Source organism: Danio rerio, chromosome 8 (genome assembly GCF_052040795.2).
Source record: "Danio rerio strain M-AB ecotype USA chromosome 8, GRCz13ab, whole genome shotgun sequence".
Classification (NCBI taxonomy): Eukaryota; Metazoa; Chordata; class Actinopteri; order Cypriniformes; family Danionidae; genus Danio; species Danio rerio.
Window position 1 is genome coordinate 56,489,388 of NC_141028.1, and position 21,725 is coordinate 56,511,112.

The 21,725-nt window shown below is 37.8% G+C and overlaps 1 protein-coding gene and 1 long non-coding RNA gene across 3 annotated transcripts in view; both read left to right on the forward strand.

Moving 5' to 3' along the window:
- Positions 1-21,725, forward strand: part of LOC147842870 (uncharacterized) — a 469,436-nt gene that overhangs the window by 441,788 nt on the left and 5,923 nt on the right. The gene's annotated exons all lie outside the window — the stretch shown is intronic.
- Positions 653-20,892, forward strand: golm1 (golgi membrane protein 1). 2 transcript variants are annotated; one of them, NM_200279.2, is given in 11 exon segments: positions 653-778; positions 5,134-5,297; positions 8,582-8,761; positions 13,136-13,190; positions 13,270-13,372; positions 13,458-13,563; positions 15,600-15,774; positions 17,122-17,256; positions 18,312-18,545; positions 20,232-20,709; positions 20,736-20,886. In NM_200279.2, coding segments are annotated over 9 exon segments (1,236 nt in total). In that variant the 5' UTR covers positions 653-778; positions 5,134-5,165; the 3' UTR covers positions 20,348-20,709; positions 20,736-20,886.

Consider the following 21,725-nt stretch of genomic DNA (forward strand, 5'->3'; position numbering starts at 1 on the left):
GCTTTCCTCTAATAAGGTTTCTTTGTACGTATATTAACATTTGTATTTTATATATACTTATAGCAAGAAGGTTGCTGGTTCGTGTCTTGGCTGGGTCATTTGGCATTTCTGTGGAGTTTGCATGTTCTCCATGTGTTGGCGTGGGTTTTCTCTGGGTGCTGCAGTTTTCCCCACAGCCCAAAGACATGCGGTACAGATGAATTGGGTATGCTAACTTGTCGTAGTGAATGGGAGTGTATTGGTGTTTCCCAGTAAAGAGTTGCAGCTGGAAGGGCATCTGCTGCGTGAAATATAATTGGCGGTTCATTCCGCCTGTGGTGACCCATGATTAGAAGGGACTAAGCCGAAAAGAAAGAATGAATATTTACATATAATTTAAAAGGAGGGCTAATAATTATTACTTCTTTTTTAGCACTTTCGGCAAAAAAGCTGTTTATTTTAATATTGTTTATTTACGTGGGATATACTATTTTGTACGTGTATTCAGTCAACTGCTGTGACTACAATGAAAAAACTGCATTCAATATTTTCACTAGTTTGCATATTTAAACATTTATTATTGAAATTTTAGACGAAAGGAAATGGAAACAAAACCCACTCGACTCCACTAGTACCTCAGGCGGTGAAGCGACTGTTTCCTGAAAACAAGTATGAAGTGCGCATGCGCCTTGCCATTCAAGACAAACGCTGCTGTTTGTTGCGTTTTCATCCCGGAAAAAGTGTCGAGATGTCCATGTTTCATCCCTTCTCCTGACGACAGCTTTCACAGTGAACGCAGGTAAGGTTAATATGAGACTAATATATAATATTTAACTGAAACGAAGGGAAAAGTGTGACTGTATTAATTCAAGTAGCTGTATTAGCAAGTGTGCTAACGTTACAACAAATTTCATTCTAAATGTATAGATTTAACGTTACATTTTAAAAGTTTACATTTCATATTAGAACATGTTTAGGTTGTTTTTACAAAGATTTTATCTACTTATTTGCTTTATAATTCGGAAAGTAAATTGTTTGTTGTTTTGTCGTCAAGAGCACAGTAACGTTAGCAGGTACAGTAGGAACTTGTTGCCTTGTGTAAAATTCTCTGGCGATGATTATTAATAGCACAGACACTGTTACTAAACCACTCCTATGAGATCTGCTTTTGATCCTGTGTTACATCCTGTACTGATCGCCGTGAGCGAGTGTGATTTTACTATTTGCTCAGTGATGATGTAAATATAGGAGTACAGTTGGTGTTAAGTTGGTAAGTCGAACTGTAGGATTTTACTGTCTAACCCATGAACAAACACATTTTTAAGTATAAGTGATTGTTTTATTATGAATTTCTTATTGTCAAATAGTAAAATCCTGCAACACTGATACACTGAACTTCAACTCTGAAAACTGGACTGACGGTTTCAGTTGACTAGCACTTTATGTTAAGCTGCTTTGACACCATCTACACTGTAAAAGCTTTATAGAAATAAAGATGAATTCAATATGAGAAATAAAATAGTTGTAACAGCATGTAAGCAGGTTAACTTTTTATATATGAATAATATAAATATGCTTCAGTCTGATCATCATTTTCAATATTACTAATGTAAAAAAAAAATAAAACCTTAAGTTTACTTTATAGTTGCCAGTAAATATTTTACAACACATTAGGCCTTTTACTTTCTAAAAATAAAAAAAGTCTTTATGTAATTGATAACAGGAATGGAAAAAGAGGTTTTTCCAAATGTGGTTCATAATATGACACTGTAGACTTTAATAGGTTTAACACTTGTGTGCTGTTGGGGATATTTTCATCCAGTCTGAGGTGATTTTGAGGCTTAATTTGGCAACAATTTTCTTTGCGTTTCAGCAAATGGAATGGTTTTTGGTGACATCTTATTTGGACACATATTTTTTTTGAAAATGCTTTGAAAAACTCAACAATACACTCTGGGAAAATTGATTACTCTTTCGTTATGTTGGTGGCTGTTTTTGCCCCATTGACTTCCATTATAAAGACATAATTTCATTGCAAAGCTGCGACACCATAAGTATGTTTTTTATATTTTTGCTGGTTTTCCTTGTTGGGTTGAGGTCAAATTTCTAATTTTTACTGTTGAACTTGTTGGTGGCTAAACCAGCTTCTAACACAATGAAAGTGTAGTAAATTTAAACAATACACAAGGGTTGACAAAATCAGCATTTTTGTTTTAAATGGATAGAAACTACCATTATTATTTTTTATGTTAAACAAAATGCTTTTGTTTTCAGACAGACTGAAATTTGAGTGTTGCTGTTAGTTCTGACATCCTTTTTGTAGTCCTGATACCAATACCTGGCCTAAGAGTATCGTCCGATACCAAGTACTAATCTGAAACTTGGGTGTGTGTTTGTTTATACAGCTACAAGTCTTGCATAAATTGATCTAATTATTTTATTCTGTTTTAAACTTATCCCTTAATGAAGCATGAACAAATACATTCAGTGAATTAAAGTTTGTTTACTGTCAGACATACATTTAAAAATAATATTATTTACCCTTCCACAGTGAAAAAACAACTTCAAATGCAGCCACAAATCTAACACTGCTAACCAAAAAAGGGTATTTTAGTATAATATAAGACAATAATATCTTCACAACTTAAAGTCCACAAGCAATTTTGTTAAATTAATGACGTTTCAGGTTACAAATTACGTATTATATACATTTTATACTTTTTCAATACAAAAATATAAAAATAGTTTAGACAGCGCTTTTCAGAGATTAAAAGATAGGTTAAACAGTTGCAATTTATCCACTATAACTAAAATTAATTATAATTTAACTTTATAATCTTAATAACCTAAATATGGACAAACCAATTGTTGTTTATAGCTCAGAAAAAATAACTGTAAAAATTTAATAAAACATTTTTTGTAATTTAAAAAAAAATAGTTTTAACTCTAACATGTTTTTGTTCAGTTTATAAATCTTAATGCATTTTGTAAAATTGTTTAGCTCTTATTTGGGGTACGCATGCAGTGTTCATAATTCATTCTCACCTCATAAATGAATGGAAACTAGGCTATAATTGGTTGTTATTGATGTAGCAAAAAATTAAATATATTAAAAAGGTATGAATCTGTTTAGCAAAATATTGTGACAGTGCTGTTATTGTACAAATATTAAATGAATGAAAGTAAAACTACAATTTTGACTTTAGTGCTTTTTTTTTTTGGTTTTCAAAGTAACTTGAAAGTAAAGTAATCAGTAATCTGATTACTTTTACATGCATTAATCAAATCAGATTACAATTTTTAAAGTAGTAATTAGTAATGTATTACTTTTTTGAGTAACTTACTCAACACTGCTAGTCCCAAACTGCTAGCACATTTTTTAAACCATTTCCAAACAGTGGTGGTCGCCTTTGGCAACATCAAAACTTCCTGTGTTTAAATTCTGAGCGAGGAAGAAGGGACTTTGGTTTTGCAGAATTAAAAGGGTTAGTTTACCAATTATGATAGTTTACTCAACCTCAAGCAGTTCTAAACCTTTATGAGCTTCTTTTTGCTGTTAACACAGAAAATATATTTTGACGAAAGCTGTAAAAAGAAGGTATTTGAAAGCTGAAAGCCTTTATCCATTGACTATGTAAAGCAAAAACTATGAACGTCAGTGGTTCCAGCTTTCGTTAAAATATCTTCTTTTGTGTTCAACAGAAAAAATGAACTCAAACAGGTTTGAAACAAGTGGTGGAAGAAGAGTTATTGATGACAGATTATTGTCAACAATTCCTTGAAGTTTTTCACTGGATAGACCAAGTTTAAATGGACAGAAATCTTAAAGCAAGAAGGTCACTGGTTTGAGTCTTGGCTGTGCCAGTTGGCAATTCTATGTGGAGTTTGCATGTTCTCCCTGTGTTGGCGTGGGTTTCCTCCAGGTGCTCCGGTTTCCCCCACAGTCCAAAGACATGAACATGCACATGCACTATAGGTGAATAGAATAAACTAAATTGGCCGTAGTGTATGTGTGTATGTCCTGGTCCTCCAGGTTGGCGATTGAGCATTGTGCTAATGACCTACCTTGTAATAATTAGATGTTTAAGAAACACCAACATGGTGCGGCTTATTGCTCCGTTTATTATTTTGATTATTATTATGGATGGAGCACCGATGGCTTGTAGGCCCTATTGGGATTGCTTTGTTTATTATTATAATATATATTAGGGATATTATATTATTAGGGATCGAGCACTGGTGGGGCGTAGATCCTATTAAAATTGCTTTGTGTACTATAATTATTATTATTATTAGGGATCGAGCACTGGTGGGGCGTAGGCCCTATTAGAATTGCTCTGTTTTTTTATTCTTGTTTTTTATCCTTGCATTTTTGAGGGTCTAAACATGCTCTAATACTCAAAACTTTCACACACCAGAAGTGGCTGAAAATTTTCTTTTGAAAGGTTTTGGAAGTGGGTGTGGCAAAATGACTCGACAGCACCACCTATGCACGTTTGATGGAGGTCCCTTTCATCACTGCTTGCTGCTTTAATTGGCTGTTGTCATTTTTCCCTCTTGCTCCCAACATTAGTGTTTTCATTAGTACTCTAGTAGGTATTTCATTAGTGAAACACCTACTATAGAGGTCAGGATAAAGATAGTAAAGGCTCCATCTAATTGGTCCAATTTGGATAAACAATTTACCTTATTCTTCATGTAAGAGCGCGCGTAACCATTAGAATCTGTTTGGCTCAAGACTTACAGTTTCATTCATTTGCATTTATTTTTTTAGACGTTAGGAACAGCATGTTAAGCTGCTTTATGTTGAAAACGAATATGTTCTTATTAGATCATTCTACTTTTATATATATATATAGTCATGAACACACTTGTTTGTAAAGCAAATAATTTGACTGTTTTCTTCCATTTATTATTCCTAGTCATTTCTCCTGTAGACGATTGAATCTGAAGTATCAAAAAACGAGCGCACTTCCACATTGAGAATAAGGTCAATACATGAAGCACACGAAAGCTTGGCACATGGAACTAATTTAATTTATTGTACTTCTCTACAATATGAATATTGCATGTACTTTCTTTGTGGTAACAATAGATTTTTAAAAACAATACATGTAGTCTATGCTATATGAAGTGTACTCTTTTCCCTTTCAGAAAGCCCTTTTGTAAGGTGTTTGTGATCCAGCATGATGGGTGCTCTCGGGAACGGTCGACGTGGCGGACGCTCTCCATCTCTGCTGATGGCGGCGCTCATCTCCTGCATCCTCCTGCTCGCCTTCAACTACTGGGTCTCCAACTCCAGAAACGTAGAGCTCCAGGTCTGACACTGAGCAATTCCAGCGTTATGGATGTAGCAGTAACAGAGATAGTATATGTTGACATTATATTCAAACATCTAACCACAGAGTTATGGGATCAAAAAAAAATATAAATCTGTAAACATTTATTTATTCATTCATTCATTTTATTTTCGGCTTAGTCCCTTTATTATTCCAGCGTAATGAACCACCAGCTTATCCAGCATATGTTTTGTGTAGCGGATGCCCTTCCAGCCGCAAACCATCACTGGGAATCATCCATACACACTTATTCACACACATACACTACGGACAATTTAGCTTATCTAATTTACCAATACCACATGATTTTTTTGGACATGTGGGGAAAACCGGAGCACCCGGAGGAAACCCATTCCAACACGGGGAGAACATGCAAACTCCAATCTGTAAACATATATTTTTTCTAAATGAGGAAACTAAACATTCGTTACAAAAAAGTATGCAAGTTTGTAGTATATAACATGGCTGGGCAATTAATTTTTCCAAAGGGCCACATTAGACTTTGGGGCAGTTTAAGAGGGCCGGAACAATACAGTTCATTTATAAAGAAAAAAAAAACTATTCTGTGAAATTATTTAATAAACATTCATAAAAGCTCTAAAGTTTTTTTTTTTTTTTTTTTTTTTAAATAAATTTTACACAAAAGATAAAGACTAGCATCACAATATCAACTTCATTTAAATGCCACAGGGTTGTTCGTTTAATTACTTCACCTTCATTTTTATTCATTCATTCATTCAATTAATCATTCATTTTTTATGTTCAATAAGAGAATTCTAGTCTGTTTTAGGCTGAACAAGTGCACTGAAGTCAGGTTGATTGCGAGGTGGATATGTGATGTAATGATCATTACTGAGAGAGGATCAGTATCTGAATTTGTTAACTAATAATCTGAGGTAATTAGTCTAATTGAGGTAATTAGTCTATAGCCCAATTCCATTTATGGACCCCTACCCTTTCCCCTTGGCCCTTAAAAGATACTGTGAAGGGGAAGGGCTTCAAAATGTATCTTTAAGAAATGGGACACCCCTACAACACCTCATGATTATTTTGGTCATAATTGTAATCACTATTATTCAAAACGATTATCAGCTGAAGACAAAATTATTAGCCCTCTTGTGAATTTATGATTAATTTTTCATAAATATTTCCCAAATGATGTTTTACCGAGCAAGGATTTTTTTCGCAGTATTTCCTATAGCATTTTTTCTTCTGAAGAAAGGTTTATTTGTTTTATTTTGCCTAGAATAAAAACAGTTTAAAATATTTTGAAACCTATTTTAAGATCAATATTATTAGCCCCCTTAAGCAATATATTATTTTGATCGTGTTTGCTGGCCTCACACACCTGTCTGTCAGTCTGTCAGCACTTCACCTTAAAGGGTTAAACAAATAATGCACAGCGCTACTACGATTACAGAAAGGTTTACGCTGTTATAATACACTTACCTTTAAATACGTTTTGGTGCGATTATAACCCGCTATCAAAACAGGGCTCGAAATTGCGACCATTTTGGTCGCATATGCGCCCGAAATTTTATCTATGCGACCTCAAAATATATTTGGGAGCATTTCTGCGAGTGCTTAATTGTTGTGTGCGACCAATTTTTACTGCAAAATGTTCACCACATGCGCGGATTCGGGAGACATTCACGCCGAATGCATCTCTAAGCTCTTTATCTGCACTTGAAACGCGAAACGCAGCACTCAGGAATGGTTTAAAGCAGTTGTCATGTCAACTTGCTGCAGTAAACAAAGCCCCGCCTTCACGCTCTTCTTATTGGCCCACTGCTCTAGCACTGAACGCGAATGATTGGTTAATAACAGCTGTCAATCACTCAGACAGCGCCTTCTTGCTTGGGATGGCAGAGAGAGCTGCTACCGTGAAAAACTAAAGCGCTGAAGATGAGAATGAAGATAACGCTGACAGATTTTGTTTTAGAAAACATGGCATTTAAAGTTATAAATAATGGCACATCTTATTAGTGACCATGTGCTGAATGTTAATCCACCATCTACACTTTTCCAAGAGTGGATAAAAGACTTCCATTGGCTTCAAGTCCGCCTTGAAAAGTCTGTGGGAAGGAGTTTTCAGGTAACTGTTTGCCACATCTAGCACGAGAGCTTCTGTTTAATTCTTCATATAATCGCCAGATGCTGTCCGCCGTGCAAGGGGCAGCTATAATGTCAAATTTAACACCACGTACACCATCACAAACAGGCTTACGCTGACTAAGCTAATATCGCTAACGTTACTCATGAAAAGACCGGTATTGCTATTAACATGACGTATGCATATAATAAGGTACAGTACATGTCAAAAGCATCAGTACAATATCAGACAGCACTTGTGAGAACAGCAGTTATATTGTTAACAGATTCATTCAAGCAGTGCGGTCAGGGCCGATGAACGCTCCGTGTATCTTTTAGTCACTCAGTTATGCTATAAAATGTATTTTCTTGTGAGAACGGGATTTTGTTTCGACATATTTTTCTTACGCTTGCATATATAGATTTTTTTTGCTTGTTAGTTTGATTAGTGTTGAATTCAAATGCAATAAATATGTTTGTATAAAACGTGTAGCATTGCTCATAATTGGTGGGTGCGACTAAATTTTGGCTGTGCGCCTACATTTTTAAAGTTAGGAGCACCGGTGCTACCAAGCAAAAAGGTTCATTTCGAGCCCTGTAAAAAGATGACTGAATGTTTTGAATGAGAAGCTTTAATTTAGCCGTGGTTGGATGAATTTTGGTATGGCGCCCCGCCACATCAAAATAAATGTAGCAGAAACCATGTTAATAAATACTTTGATTCGATCAAAGAAGCCGTAAAATGCCTAGGTCCAGTATACAACATACTTTGTAGACATTCTTTAAATAAACTGCACAACCCAAAAGAAACAATGCTAATAAAAAGGATAAGAGTCGGCTCACTATAGAACAAAAATGATGGGTTTTATTTTATTTAACTTTTTTGCATTTATGTGGGAAAAGCTTGGTTATGCATGTGAAATCTTTCCGTTATGGATGTGAAATTGGCACTTGTGTGACTTTGGTAAATCAAATAGAATTGTTTTGAAAACATTGACAGACATTTTTGAGTGTTTGTAGAGTATTGTAAAATACAAGCCTACACAAAAAAAACCTAGAAAGTGTTTCGCTATTTTGGTAAAATTGGTAACATTTGCATGGAATTGCTCCTGGATGTGGTTTTCAGTGGTTGTAATGGGTCAGTCTAAAAGATGCTTTGTGTTCCTCTAAAGAGCAAGATATTGGAGCTGGAGGACCACATTCGGCTGCTGTCAGCAGACCGGGAAAGAGAAGAGAAGAGCAAGCTGAAAGCAGAGGACGAGATGCACAGACAGAACGAACAGCTGGAGTTGATGGAGAAAACACACCACAGACAGCAGGAGAACGCTATCAACAGCTGGAGACAGGAAAAAGTAGGAAAACACTCATTCAGTACTCACTCAGTAACCAGCTAGTTACATTTATTCATTAAGTAGGAGCATTTATCAAATGGGATTTATTTAAAAAAAAGCAGAACACCAATTTATAGATGCCATGACAAGTCTTAGTTATTTTGCATTTTATCATATATGTACACACAGATACAGTTGAAATCAGAATTATTATCCCAATGCGAAGGATTCCTTCTGCTGGACTGACCAAATAAATAAGTTAATAGCTATTTCTCAGCCACATATTTTAAATAATGTGTCAAAAGCTAAACATAACTGTATACAAACACTTTTTATTCAGCTTATCTTTTCTTTAAATACTACTGTCAATTAAAAAAATGACAATTGCGATGTAACTACATTTTCAAAGATCCTAAATACTAGATCTGCACAGTTAATCGAAAAAGATCTTGATCTCGATTCAACCCCCTGGACGATCTTAATCCAGCATTTCTACGATTCTGCCATTTGTATTTTCAAGCTCAGTAGAGAGGAAAAGGCAACCGCACAAGTCTTCACATTGTTTTACATACGCTGTTCAGCAACGTGGACACCAATGGTGTTAAAAGTGTCACATTCTGTATTTAAGGTATAATTCTCCCAAAAGCGCCATTTCTGTCTTAATGTAATGATGTATTCGCGGCCACGATATCACACAAGTTGTGAGCTGCTGACCGTGACCCGTTACCACAGAGAGGGCGGGCACGCGCATGTGAATGAAGTGTACTTTAGTGGACAGAACCTGCATAGGCTGTGAAAAACAGGTAATACAGTTGTAAATAACATTCAGTTTGTGGAACAAAGTGATCGTTTGTGAGCCCCGCGGGAAGTATGAACCGCGCTTTGTAGTGAAAATAAAACCGAAAGTGTGCGCAACACTAAATTTAACATATCGCATTATAGAGTCATGACTACGACAAGCATTTATTTTGCTTTTTGTCTTTCTTAGCGAACACATTGTTGTGCATGAGAATAAATGTTTAACTCATGCCTGTCAACATTGGGATGTGAAAATAAGGGATATGCCCACCATAATAAGGCATACGGTACAGGTGAATTGGATAAGCTAAATTGTCCGTAGTGTATGTGTGTGAATGAGTGTGTATCGATGTTTCCCAGTGATAGAGCTAGCCATCTTGAGTTTCTCCCTACCTTGACAAGTAGGTCCATTTCTGAACGCTCTCACCGAAATGCAAAACAAGTTATAGTGCTTGATGAGTATGTCGTGTGTGTGCATTCAGGACTCAGTGTAACAAAGAAATTGAGGCCCCGTTTACACTAATGCGTTTTAGTTTGAAAACGCTTAAGTTTTGCTACGGTTACGCCATTCGTCCACACTACGCCTGAGTTCTCGAGCGCCGAAAACGGGGCGTTTCGAAAACGCTGGAGAGGTTTTTATTCTGAAACGCTGCTGCTTCGTCTCAGTGTGGATGATGGAAAACGGAGACATCTGAAAACGGAGCAGGGGGCTGCAGACATTCGCCTCTCTGATTGTGGCTTTTCCTCAGTATTAAGTAGCCTAACACACACAGTTCAGTCCTGCATCTTCCCTGTGTAAGTTCAGACTTCGCAAGTTTGATCAAGGCTGCAGTCTCCCCCTTCTCAGTTTGATATGGAAAACGGACTATACCGAGGACACGGGTAAATCTTCAAAGGGAACAGTGTACTTTATAACTTCATTCACATCACCCTGGCTACGTTGTTTCACTTTCTCAACAATAAAATGTAAACTTGATATAAGGAACTGCCTATTTTCATTTTAATATTAACAACTAAACAGACAGCAGAAATGTGGAGGCGTTGTGCTGCATATATGAGCGTCATCTTCACTGTGTGGATATTTATAACAAAACGGAGCCGATAACAACTGCCTTCTTTCAATTTCAGTGAAAATACGAAACACACCCTCTCTTTTGCTGAATACCAGTTTTAAGAATCGATAATGGCCATTATAAAAGTATAACATACAATAAGTTTATACATTATAGGAAATAAAGGCAAGCGATCAGTCAATATACAGAATGTACGTGCTTACAATAACCATTAACTTATCTTTGCGCTCAGCCAAAACACATTACATATAAGTAATAGATTCCAATGACCAAAGTCGGGGAATATGTCGTTAGATAAAGACAACAAGATGAATGAAATATCCCGTTTAATAAATATAGTGAGATTAGATCCAGCGGGAGATGCTTGATGAGAAGTCCGACTAGCAGAGCTCTCATCTGGGTAGATGGGCTGCAGCGCTTGCCAAAGAGTGTCTGTGTGGTCACGTGATGTGCGTTTTCAGCGTTTTGGTGTGGACGGAGAGCAGTTCAGAAACGCTGGGTAAAACGCGAGTGTGGACGCGGATCGTTTTCATTCTAAAACGCCGTTTTAAAACTAAAACGCACTAGTGTTAATGGGGCCTGAGGCAACAAAAGAGGAATGCAGTGTGAAGATAGCAGCTGCCAAACAAGAGAAACTCAAGATGGCTGAAAAAATACCAAGAGCTAGTGGAGCAATGTCAGGCGAATGGATGGAGGACCAGGTGCATGCCAGTGGAAGTGGGTAGTAGGGGATTTGCCAGCTTCCCCCCGAGCAAGGCCTATGGTACACTTGGAGTAACAGGCAACAACCGAAGACGAGCTATAAGTAACAACGAGGAGGCAGCAGAGAAAGCATCTAGATGGCTCTGGTTGAAGAGGGGGGAATGGTGGGGGCAGTAGCATGCCACTTGGACACAGGCCGGAGTCTGATCAGCCTCGGTCAGTGTCTGTTGCAAGTCCCGAAACACCCTGTGAGTCCAGGAAACAACACTGATGATGTGTTGAAGGTTGTGCATCAGAAGATGTTTCTGCAACTGGCCGCCAATATATCGTGCATCCCTAGCTTACAACATCCAATCAGATAAGAGGAAGCGAAACCCAATATGGTGTACACTTCACAGACAAGTTAGCATTTAAAGGCTTAAAAGCACAAACTGTTTCTCTATTTTAAAGGGCCATGAAACCCCCTCGTTTCAGCAGGGTGTTTGCACACCTCTACTTTGGAAAAAGTCAGAAAAGTGGGCGTGTCCAGCTCTGTTTAGGGGGGAGTGTCGGAGGAAGAAAAGAGGCATGGTGTGGGAGTGTCTTATTTGGGCGCGCTGAATTTCAGAGTCAAAACACACACCCAACAGGGGAGAAAGGGACTGTTTACATGGACATCTGTAGTCGAATTATTTGCCAAATTAAATGGTGGACTTTAACTGTTTGGCTCTTTCATTCAGGGAATTCATTCATGCCCCTCACGACAAACGAGATATTTGATTCGAGGAACTGCTGTAAGCGTGTATTTTTCATGCAATGTTTGATACCGCACGGCGAATGAGAGAAAAAAAATAAACTCAGCATTTCCCGGAAACTTAGATGCACTCGACAGGTAGCATCAGAAAGCCGCGTGTGTTATTCCGATCACAAAATGCGTGAAAATCCTACACGAGGTTAAAGTTTGGTTGTAGTGCTAACATGTTTACACTCGGTGCAATAGTTTGTTCGATACGAATAAAATACGAACTGACTCCAGCTGCGCTCTCACAGAGAGAAAATGAAAACAAAACTTAACTGCAGCAAACTATAAAAGCAACACTTCACGCTTGTTTTGCCAACACAACGTGGCGTCTCTGTCGTCTAAACACTGTGACAGTAATGAATATTAATGAAGTTGCACAATAGAGCGCGCTGATTGGTTTGATTCAAGCCTTACTCATGCATTAATGCATCACACTGTAAGATGTAATAAGACACACTCTGGCTCAGACGTCCAGTCTGCACGCTGTAATACACGATATTATGTCATGACCGTGACGCAGCTTCAAAAATATGTTTCAAACCGGAAGTACGGATTTGCTTTAAATAATGCAAAAACAACCAATTTACACTTTTTAGTGAAATATAGGTGTCCTAATAGTGTTTTTAGCAGTGTGGGACACATGTACGACTGTCAACAGCTCAAAAAATGTGTTTTGGTGTTTCGTGACCCTTTAAGATGCAGTTGACAAACAGTTGCAGGCAAATTAAACTTAACTGACAAGGCAGCACCGGCCCAATTTGTAGACAGTAGACAATTGAAAAAAATGTATTGCTGAAGTGAGTTAATAAAATTGACCTTAAAATGGTTTTAAAAAAATGTAAAGATGCTTTTATTCTAGCCAAAATAAAACAAATAAGGCTTTTTCCGGAAGAAAAAATATTACAGCAAATACTGCGAAAAATTCCTTGCTCTGCTAAACATTGTTTGGGAAATATTTAAGAAAGACTTGATTCACATGCGGGTTAATAATTTTGACTTCAGCTGTAAGATGAGTGTCTGAAAGTCTTCTCTTTTCCTTAGGAGAATCTGCAGCTCAACATTTCCTCCAGTGCTAAAGCAGTACAAAACATGAAGAGTGAGTGGCTGCCTTATATTTATCCTGCTGTGTGAAGCATATCAACTGTTTAACGTCACTGTTGATTTTTCTCCATCAGACCGTATGAAGTCGTTACTGGAGGATGTGAATAAGATGCAGAGTGAACTGAAGTCCTGTCATAGTAGTATGGACACGCTCACAAAGAAAGCCAACAGTGACAAGTAGGTCCATTTCTGAACGCTCTCACCAAAATGCAAAACAAGTTATAGTGCTTAATGAGTATGTCGTGTGTGTGTGTGCATTCAGGACTCAGTGTAACAAAGAAATTGAGGCAACAAAAGAGGAATGCAGTGTGAAGATAGCAGCTGCCAAACAAGAGAAACTGAAGACAGCTGAAAAGGTGGATCCACAGGTAAATAAATAAATGAATGATTAATTATTAAAGGGATAGTTCACCCAAAAATGAATATTCTATTATCATTTACTCTCCTTCCAATTGTTTCAAACTTGTCTGAATTTCTTTCTTCTGTTGAACACAAATGAAGGTATACTGAAGGATGTTCCATAATAACGTTTTCCAAAATTCTTCAGTATATCTTGTTTTGAGTTCAACACAAAAAAGAAATTTATACATTTTAGAAGGTAAAAAATTATGGTCCATTCATTAAAAAAATAAAATTAATTTATTTTTTAATTTATTAAATATAATTATTTATATTACATTTATTATCCATTAGCTGTATTTATATATGTGTTTATGCATGTATGTATAAGCTATTATATTTGTATAATCTATTTATTTATCTTTGTCAATGTGAATTCATTCATTCATTTTCCTTCGGCTTAGTCCCTTTATTAATTCTGGGTCACCACAGCGGAATGAACCGCCAACTTATCCAGCATATGTTTTGCACAGCGGATACCCTTCCAGCTGCAACCCATTACTGGGAAACATCCAAACACACTCATTCACACACATACACTACGGACAATTTAGTTTACCTATAGCGCATGTGACTGTGGGGGAAACTGGAGCACCTGAAAGAAACCCTCGCCAACATGGGGAAAACATGCAAACTATACTCAGAAATACCAACTGACCCAGCTGGGGCTCGAACCAGCGACCTTCTTGCTGTGAGGCAATCGTGCTACCCCACTGTACCACCGTGACGTGTCCCTTTGTTAATGTTAATGATGCTAAATATTGTTAGTTCATGTTTACTTTTTTATTCATTTTCCTTCGGCTTAGTCACTTTATTTATCTGGGGTCACCACAGTGGAATGAACCGCCAACTGTTTCAGCTTATGTTTTACACAGCGGATGCCCTTCCAGCCGCAATCCAGTACTGGGAAACACCCATGAACTCATTCATTTAAACACACACACTCATGGGATGCACTCACACTAGACATGGTTGTCTTGAACCTAAACATGGTTGTCCATCCTCCCCTCTCCCCTGATGGCCTGTTCTACCATTGCATTTTTTGCCTTCTGAGCCTGAGCACGGTTGTGTTATCGATGCAACTGTTCAGTTTAACAGAAGAGAAGCGCTCTCACTCAGTACAGTGGACATTGCTTTAGTTAAATGATTTTGGATTATTTTAACTGGTTTGATATGCAGTGACACTCACTCAAATATTTTGCTGAACAATTTGATGCTCATAAATGTTCATAAAAGTCCTCGTGCTGCAGGTGTTAGGAGATTTACTGAAGGTGGCGGCTGTCAAACAGAGAGGGGTATGGATCTTTAATCAACTATGACAGTTGGCATTCATTGAAAAATAAGAATGATTCATAAATCTATATGAAACCGTTCCTTAAAAAGAAAGTCACGTCTAAAGTTTTGCTCTCAGGCTTACTTTGAACACACACTGCAAGCGTATCGCACCAAAGCCTAACCAAACCACGCTCTGGTACACCTCTTTCTACTGGGCCAGGGCCGGCCAATTGAACTGTGCTTTGGCCCAATTCAGAGCACTCACTCTTCTGAAACAAGCCCGGAAATGAGGGTCGAAGTGCCTGTGCAGTGTTTAGATAGCGTAGTGCGAGTTTACCCATACACTAATTTAGTTGATTAATTCACCTATAGCGCATGTCTTTGGTCAGTGGGGGAAAACGGAGCACCTGGAGGAAACACACGCAAACACGGGGAGGACATACAAACTCCACACAGAACTGCCAACTGGCCCAGCCGGGACTGGAATCAGCGACCTTCTTGCTGTGAGGTGACATTTACTGAGTCACCGTGCCGCCTAATGTTAACTTAAGTTTTACCATTTAGAACCTCTTGAGTAAATGGATCGAAATAGTAGAAAGTCTAAAATAAATAGGGAAGAAATTTTTAAGTTTCATGTGTGTGAACTATCCTCTTTAATGGCTCTTTTAAAGTGCTACTTTTTTGTTGTTGTTGTCTGAACCCTTTTTCACTGAAAATCTTTTCTTTCCAGGATGCTGACGGTCCCGAGCAGAAAGTCTTGAAAGCCAAATCTGATGTTCTCGCTTCAAACGATTTAAATAAAAACCCAGCAGAACCTCCAAACGGAAAACCAGATGTGGATTCACCATCCAATCTCGATGCTCAGGTTGAAACCAATGAGTTAGTAGTGGAGAAAGATGCTAAAGGTGAGAGTTGCCTGTTTGTTGATGGTTTTCTTTGTTTTTAGTCTCAAGATGTTTAAATAAGTTTTCATCCACTGAGGCGATTTTGAGGCTTAATTTAGCCACACAATGTCGGTGTTTGAGCAAATGAATGCTTTTTGGTGACAAAATCTTATTTTCATGCTTATTTTTTTATGAAAAAAAACACAACAATACACTCTGGAAAAATTGACTACTCTTCCATTACATTGGTGGCTGTTTTTGACCCATTGATTTCCATTATAATGACATTTTTTTGATTGCAAAGCCATGACACCATATTATTATGGATTCCTAATTGTTGGTTTTTTTTTATCTGTTGGGAAGAGGTACAGTTTGTCATTTTTTTCTGTTGATCATCAATTGCAGTGCAAAAAAAAAGGTTACTTTAATTTGATGGTCCGTTTGTTGAATTTAAGGTATATTGCATCTACACAGCAACTAAGGCCGTACTCACACTATGTACAGTTGCCTCGAACCGGGCCAAAGCACGCTTGTCCCCCATCTCGTCCCCCCGACGGCCCGCACTCACACACAATCGGGCCTCGGCACGCTTACGTCATCGCTGCTGTGCTGTTCAGTGAGAAGCGCTCTCACTCAGCAGCACAGTGGAGATTTCTCTTGTTATATCATTTCAGTCGTTTAATATGGAGTGACATGCAGTCAAATATTTCGTCAAACTGTCCTTAGGGATGTGGTGACACGCAGTCAGATATTTCGCCGAACAGATCTGCCACTTTTGGCGCTCATAAACAATCATAATGCTCTCGTGCTGCAGGAATGAGGAGGTTTGCTGAAGGCGCGCAGCTGTCGTGCAGTGAGGGGTTTGCCTCTTTAATAAACTACCACAATTTGCGTTCACTGAACAGTAAGAATGATTAATTAACCCATATCAAACAGTCCCTTAAAAGTCACGTCTCGCTTTCAGTTTCGGGCTTTGGCGCGTTTTGCACTCACACTACAAACGTACCGCGCCAAGCCCAAGTGAACCGCGCTCAGGCACACCTCTTCCAACCGGGCCAGGGCCGGCCAAGTGAACCGTGCTTGAGCCGGATTCAGCGCACTCGCACTTCTCAAACGATCCGGGAAATGGGCCTGGGCACGGTACGGATGGCATAGTGTGAGTAGGCCCTAAGGGCCTTATTTTTTTATTTTTTTATGTCAAGGTCAGTTTGATTGTCATTTTGACCTCAAGGTGCCTTCTTGGTAACTTTTGGAAAGTGCTCGTATTTGTTGTAGTTTCCAAACACAGATGTAGCATTTTAATCAACTAAAGCTTCTGAGAAATGTCAAAAGCTTGTGTTCTAACAACATTCTGTCTGCTCATCTAAGATGCTGTGATTTTACAAGACACGCCTATTGCTGCCTCCAAACTGACAAACAAGAGTGAGACCCTCAAAAAGCCAGCCTATGAAGCGGCTGCAGAAGCAGTGGAGGACATTAAAGAACCGGCTCCAAAGGATGCAGGTGGGCTAATGCAGGGGTTCCCAAACTTTTCAGCCCGCGACCCCCAAAATGACAATGCCAGTGACTCATGACCCCCAATATTCTCTGAGGTGGTGGTTATAAATACAGAAACCTTGTATGCAATGACGCGCACAAACACACTAATAGACCCAAGTCTATTCTTTGTTTTTTTTTTAATGTATGTCAGTGCTGTAAATGGGCTAGAAAGTTTAACCTGGTGTTACAAAATCTGCTGCATCTGACAGTATTGCTGTGTCTTTAGTATAATGTAATTACCCGAGAAGTTGCAATCCAATAGAACTAGTAACTATAAGCTACTATAGTAACTATATAGTTTATAGTAACTATAAACGACTATTTTTTTCTCTTCAGTAGGTTATTGATAAAATACAGTAAGTCTTAAGGTTTAATAAAAAATAATTGATTTTTGAAAATCACCAGGCGACCCCCTTTCATTGTCCCGCGACCCCTCGGGGGGTCCCGACCCCCACTTTGAGAACCTCTGGGCTAATGGAGGGAATCCAGCATTTAAAGCAACACACATATACGGTTGAAGTCAGAATTATTAGCCCCCCTGTATATTTTGCCCAATTTCTCTTTAACAGAAAGAAGTTTTCTTTTTTTAAACACAATAATTTTAATAACTCATTTCTAATAACTGATTTATTTTATTGTTGCCATGATGATAGCATATAATACTTGACTAGATATTTTTTAAGACAGTACTATTCAGCTCAAAGTTACATTTAAAGACATAACTAGGGTAATTAGGCAAGTTGTAGTCATTGCTTGTTCTGTAGGCAATATAAAATAAATATTGCTTAATGGGGCTAATAATATTGACCGTAAGATGGGTTTTAAAAAATGTAAAACTGCTTTTATTCTAGCCGAAATAAATGAAATAAGACTTTCTCCAAAAGAAAAAATATTATAGGAAAAGCTGTGAAAAATCAAACATCATTTGGGAAATATCTGAAAATAAAATTCACAGAAGGGGTATAATTTTTGACATCAACTGTGCATGTATATTGGAAATGTCATGTGTCTTCATGCAGAGGCTGTGCTGGATGAAGCAGATATTTTAGAACCGAAGGAAAATGAGGCTGGGATTGGAGATGCCAATGAGGAAGATGATGTTGGGATTGGAGATGCGAATCAGGAAGAAGATGATGAGGATTTAAAACTGAAAGCCGGGGATCTGAAGGAGGAAGACGCTGCAGTTGGGAAGGAAGATGCCATCATGTACGACAACGAGGGCGAGATCGAGAAACAGCTTTCTCAGATTAAAGGTGCTCTTCCATTATTGATCATCACACACATATATTCACAGTGGGTGTGCGGTATGACCAAAATTTCATGTTGTGAGTAATTTTATGCCACAGTAATAATATATTTAATGATATAGTGGTATTCCAGAAAATCACCAAAAAGGGTTATAATTAATAGTTGTTTTTAAGTAAAGAGTCCCTATTTTGCATTTAAAAATCATATTTTAGTTTTGTGGGTCTCCAACAACATGCTGATATTCATGCAAGGTCAAAAAACACTTTCATTGTCTTATAGTATTATTTTTACCTAATTATCCAAACGTGGCATGATTCATTCAGCGATTCATTTGTTCCCAAACCCCTCCTTTGCGCGATTTCTGTTCCGATTGGTCGACTGCGTTCAGTGCGAGACGGAGAGAAACGCCCACCAATCAACATTGTTTAAGTAATCAGTGTATGTGTGAGCCTAATGTAGAAGCGCATTAAAGCAATGCAGTTAAACACCAACATATTGCTCTATTCTTAACCATAACACACATCCAGTATTAATCCACACAGTGGCAAAAGCTGAACTATTTTGATACTTGACCTTCGCATATGTAGGAACAGCTGACGGTCACCATCCGCTTGTTAAGTGTGACGTCACGCGAATCGGCTTCCAGGTCCAAGCGCTCTAATCAACTGAATGGGGAGACTCATGAAATGGTAATAATAAACGTTTACAAAGCGATTTAATACTTTCGAAAATCACGATCGCAGTATATATGTCCATGCCTAATATCCGATGGCCAGAAAGTTATTCTTTTTTTTTTTTATTGTTAAACTTTTGGTATTTGTTATGCAGCAAGCCCAGAGATTGTTGTGTACACTGATTTTATATAAAATTCACTTTAATGTGTGATAGGAATAAAAACATGATCATAAACAAATGATTTCTCCACTCAAATGAATGGCGGCTTGGACACGAAAACAGTATTACATACTTCATCACTTAACAAGCGGATAGCAACAACAAACTGCAGTGGATCTTGACCCTCACAAACGTGTTTAAATTAACAATATACACTACAAGCTGCGTGGAGCAGTTACAAGTAACAAAACACAATTAAATACATAATTTGCAAGCTAGAGAACACAAGAAGGCAACCATTTTACTTGCACTTACTTACACTTGTGAAATGAAGGATGAAACTGATCCATGAACTGTGTACTGCAAAGTCCCATACATCAATAGTCTTTTCTGATCCTTCCTTTAACAAACGGCCGACAAATCCCCTGTTGTAAGCTTGTAGAATGCTGAAGCACTCATAAGACAAATGAGGGAAACAGCACAAGGCAGGGGCTATAATGCTGAAGTCTTTTTGCAAAAATAAACTTCAAGTTGGTCTTGACCTTGTCTACATGCCTAAATGCATTTAGTTGCTGCCATGTGATTGGCGGATTAGAAGTTTGCGTTAACGAGCAGTTGAACAGGTATACCTAATAAAATGGCCAGTTAGTGTATGTTAGATGGCCTTATTTTAATTAGATATAACTGTTTGTTAACTCTTTTGCTTAAATGCACCAAAATTGTCTATATACACTGAGAAGTGGATGAAACTATGCTTTTTTTTTAAAGCGGGTGTATACTTAAAATGCTAAGCACTGTATATTAAATCTATTATATAATTGTGACTTTTAATGAACATTTCTCCTGTGTTCTGACAGATGAAAACCAAGGCGCAGGTCAAGATCTAGAGGACGATGTGGCTAATTATAACGGAGATGACGAGAACCAGCCTGAGTCTGAGGATGAGAAGCAGGCAGAGCTGGCAGGGATGTAAAAAAACACCTTCAGCTGAACATTACCGTGTTTTTACCCTCCCAGCAGCTCAGCTATAAGGTGGGAGACCTACACTGCTGTAAAGACTGATGTGTGCTGGACAAAACTGCACTACTGGGTAATGAAGGATATGAGTTTGTCTCATACGCCTTACAGGACAACAGACATGTTGAAAACTTACTTTTTCTAGGTCTGATTTTAGATTCAGCTTGAATGAAACTACTTATTACATCGCACCTTTAAATTAACGAGTCATGATGATGAATTTCACCTTGTTTTCTGTTACAAAACAACGATGAAACTGGAGTTTGAAAGATTTTAGTTGCTCAAAAGAACATGTTAATATTAAGACGTGTAGACTGACAGACTCAGTCAATTACAGTGCAACCCAGTCTTTGATTGGCTGTAAAACGTTACTTTTTTGTTGATTTAAGTTCATTTTTTAACATTTTACTGTTGGGTACTGGAATATTTTCTGTTGTTGTTAAAAAAAGGGTTTCTAAATAAACTTATGATCTGATAAAGTTTTTAGTTGCGCTCCTTTAACTATCGTGTGAGTTTAATGGGTTTAGTGTGTAAATGAGAAACAGCTATGTTGCCATTCACCTATTTTTATATGCATTTTGAATATGCGCACAAAAAAACGGTTGATGGAAATGCCAAGATGCGCATCAATTTTCAAAATGCACTTTAAACCTTGCGCATACCTGTGTAGGATAAACTTTATTCAATAAGAAAAGATGAGCAGATACTGCGATAGAATCACCTTTACCGCAAAAATACCAGAATGCGCATTAAAAAAGGTCATGTGATGTTGTAACGATAAAAATGTGTGTGAATAGGCAAAGCAGCAGGCTGAGCACACTGTAAAACATCTGAAATGTTGTTTTGGTCATACTAAAACATCTTACTGTTTCAGTATTAGTGTTATTATATTATTAATCACCCCCAGAATCAAGAGTGTCTGTGCTCCGCGTCTCACACATTCAAACGCCACCGCGCGTTTACTGTGTTAGAATTTTACTGAGGCGCAAGTCATGTATTAAATGAAGAAAACATTGACGCAGTGTCTCCTACTGCAGCAATTTTTGTTTTTACTGTTGATATTTGGCACCAGGTAATCAGTGTGATGATTTTGTTCGCTTTGACTCGTTGGATGGACACGCTGCTTTATTATGCAATAATCCAGTTTTGCGCATAAAGTTAATTTGCATTTTTGGATGGAAACCTAGCTAATGACTAGCACTTTGTCATGAAATGGTGATCTACTATTCTGGGCCATATTTTGCATTAAAAAAGGGTTATATTTTGGTTTTGGGGGTCTCTAACAACATTCTGATATTCATGCAAGGTCAAAAAACACTTTAATTGTCTTTATA

Excerpts from the sequence above, each read along its gene's own strand:
- golm1 (XM_087262931.1), top strand. The coding sequence starts at position 5,166 with ATGATGGGTGCTCTCGGGAACGGTCGACGTGGCGGACGCTCTCCATCT. Across the intron at positions 13,191-13,269 it reads AGCAGTACAAAACATGAAGA|ACCGTATGAAGTCGTTACTG; the intron begins GTGAGTGGCTGC and ends TTTCTCCATCAG. Across the intron at positions 17,257-18,311 it reads ACCGGCTCCAAAGGATGCAG|AGGCTGTGCTGGATGAAGCA; the intron begins GTGGGCTAATGC and ends GTCTTCATGCAG.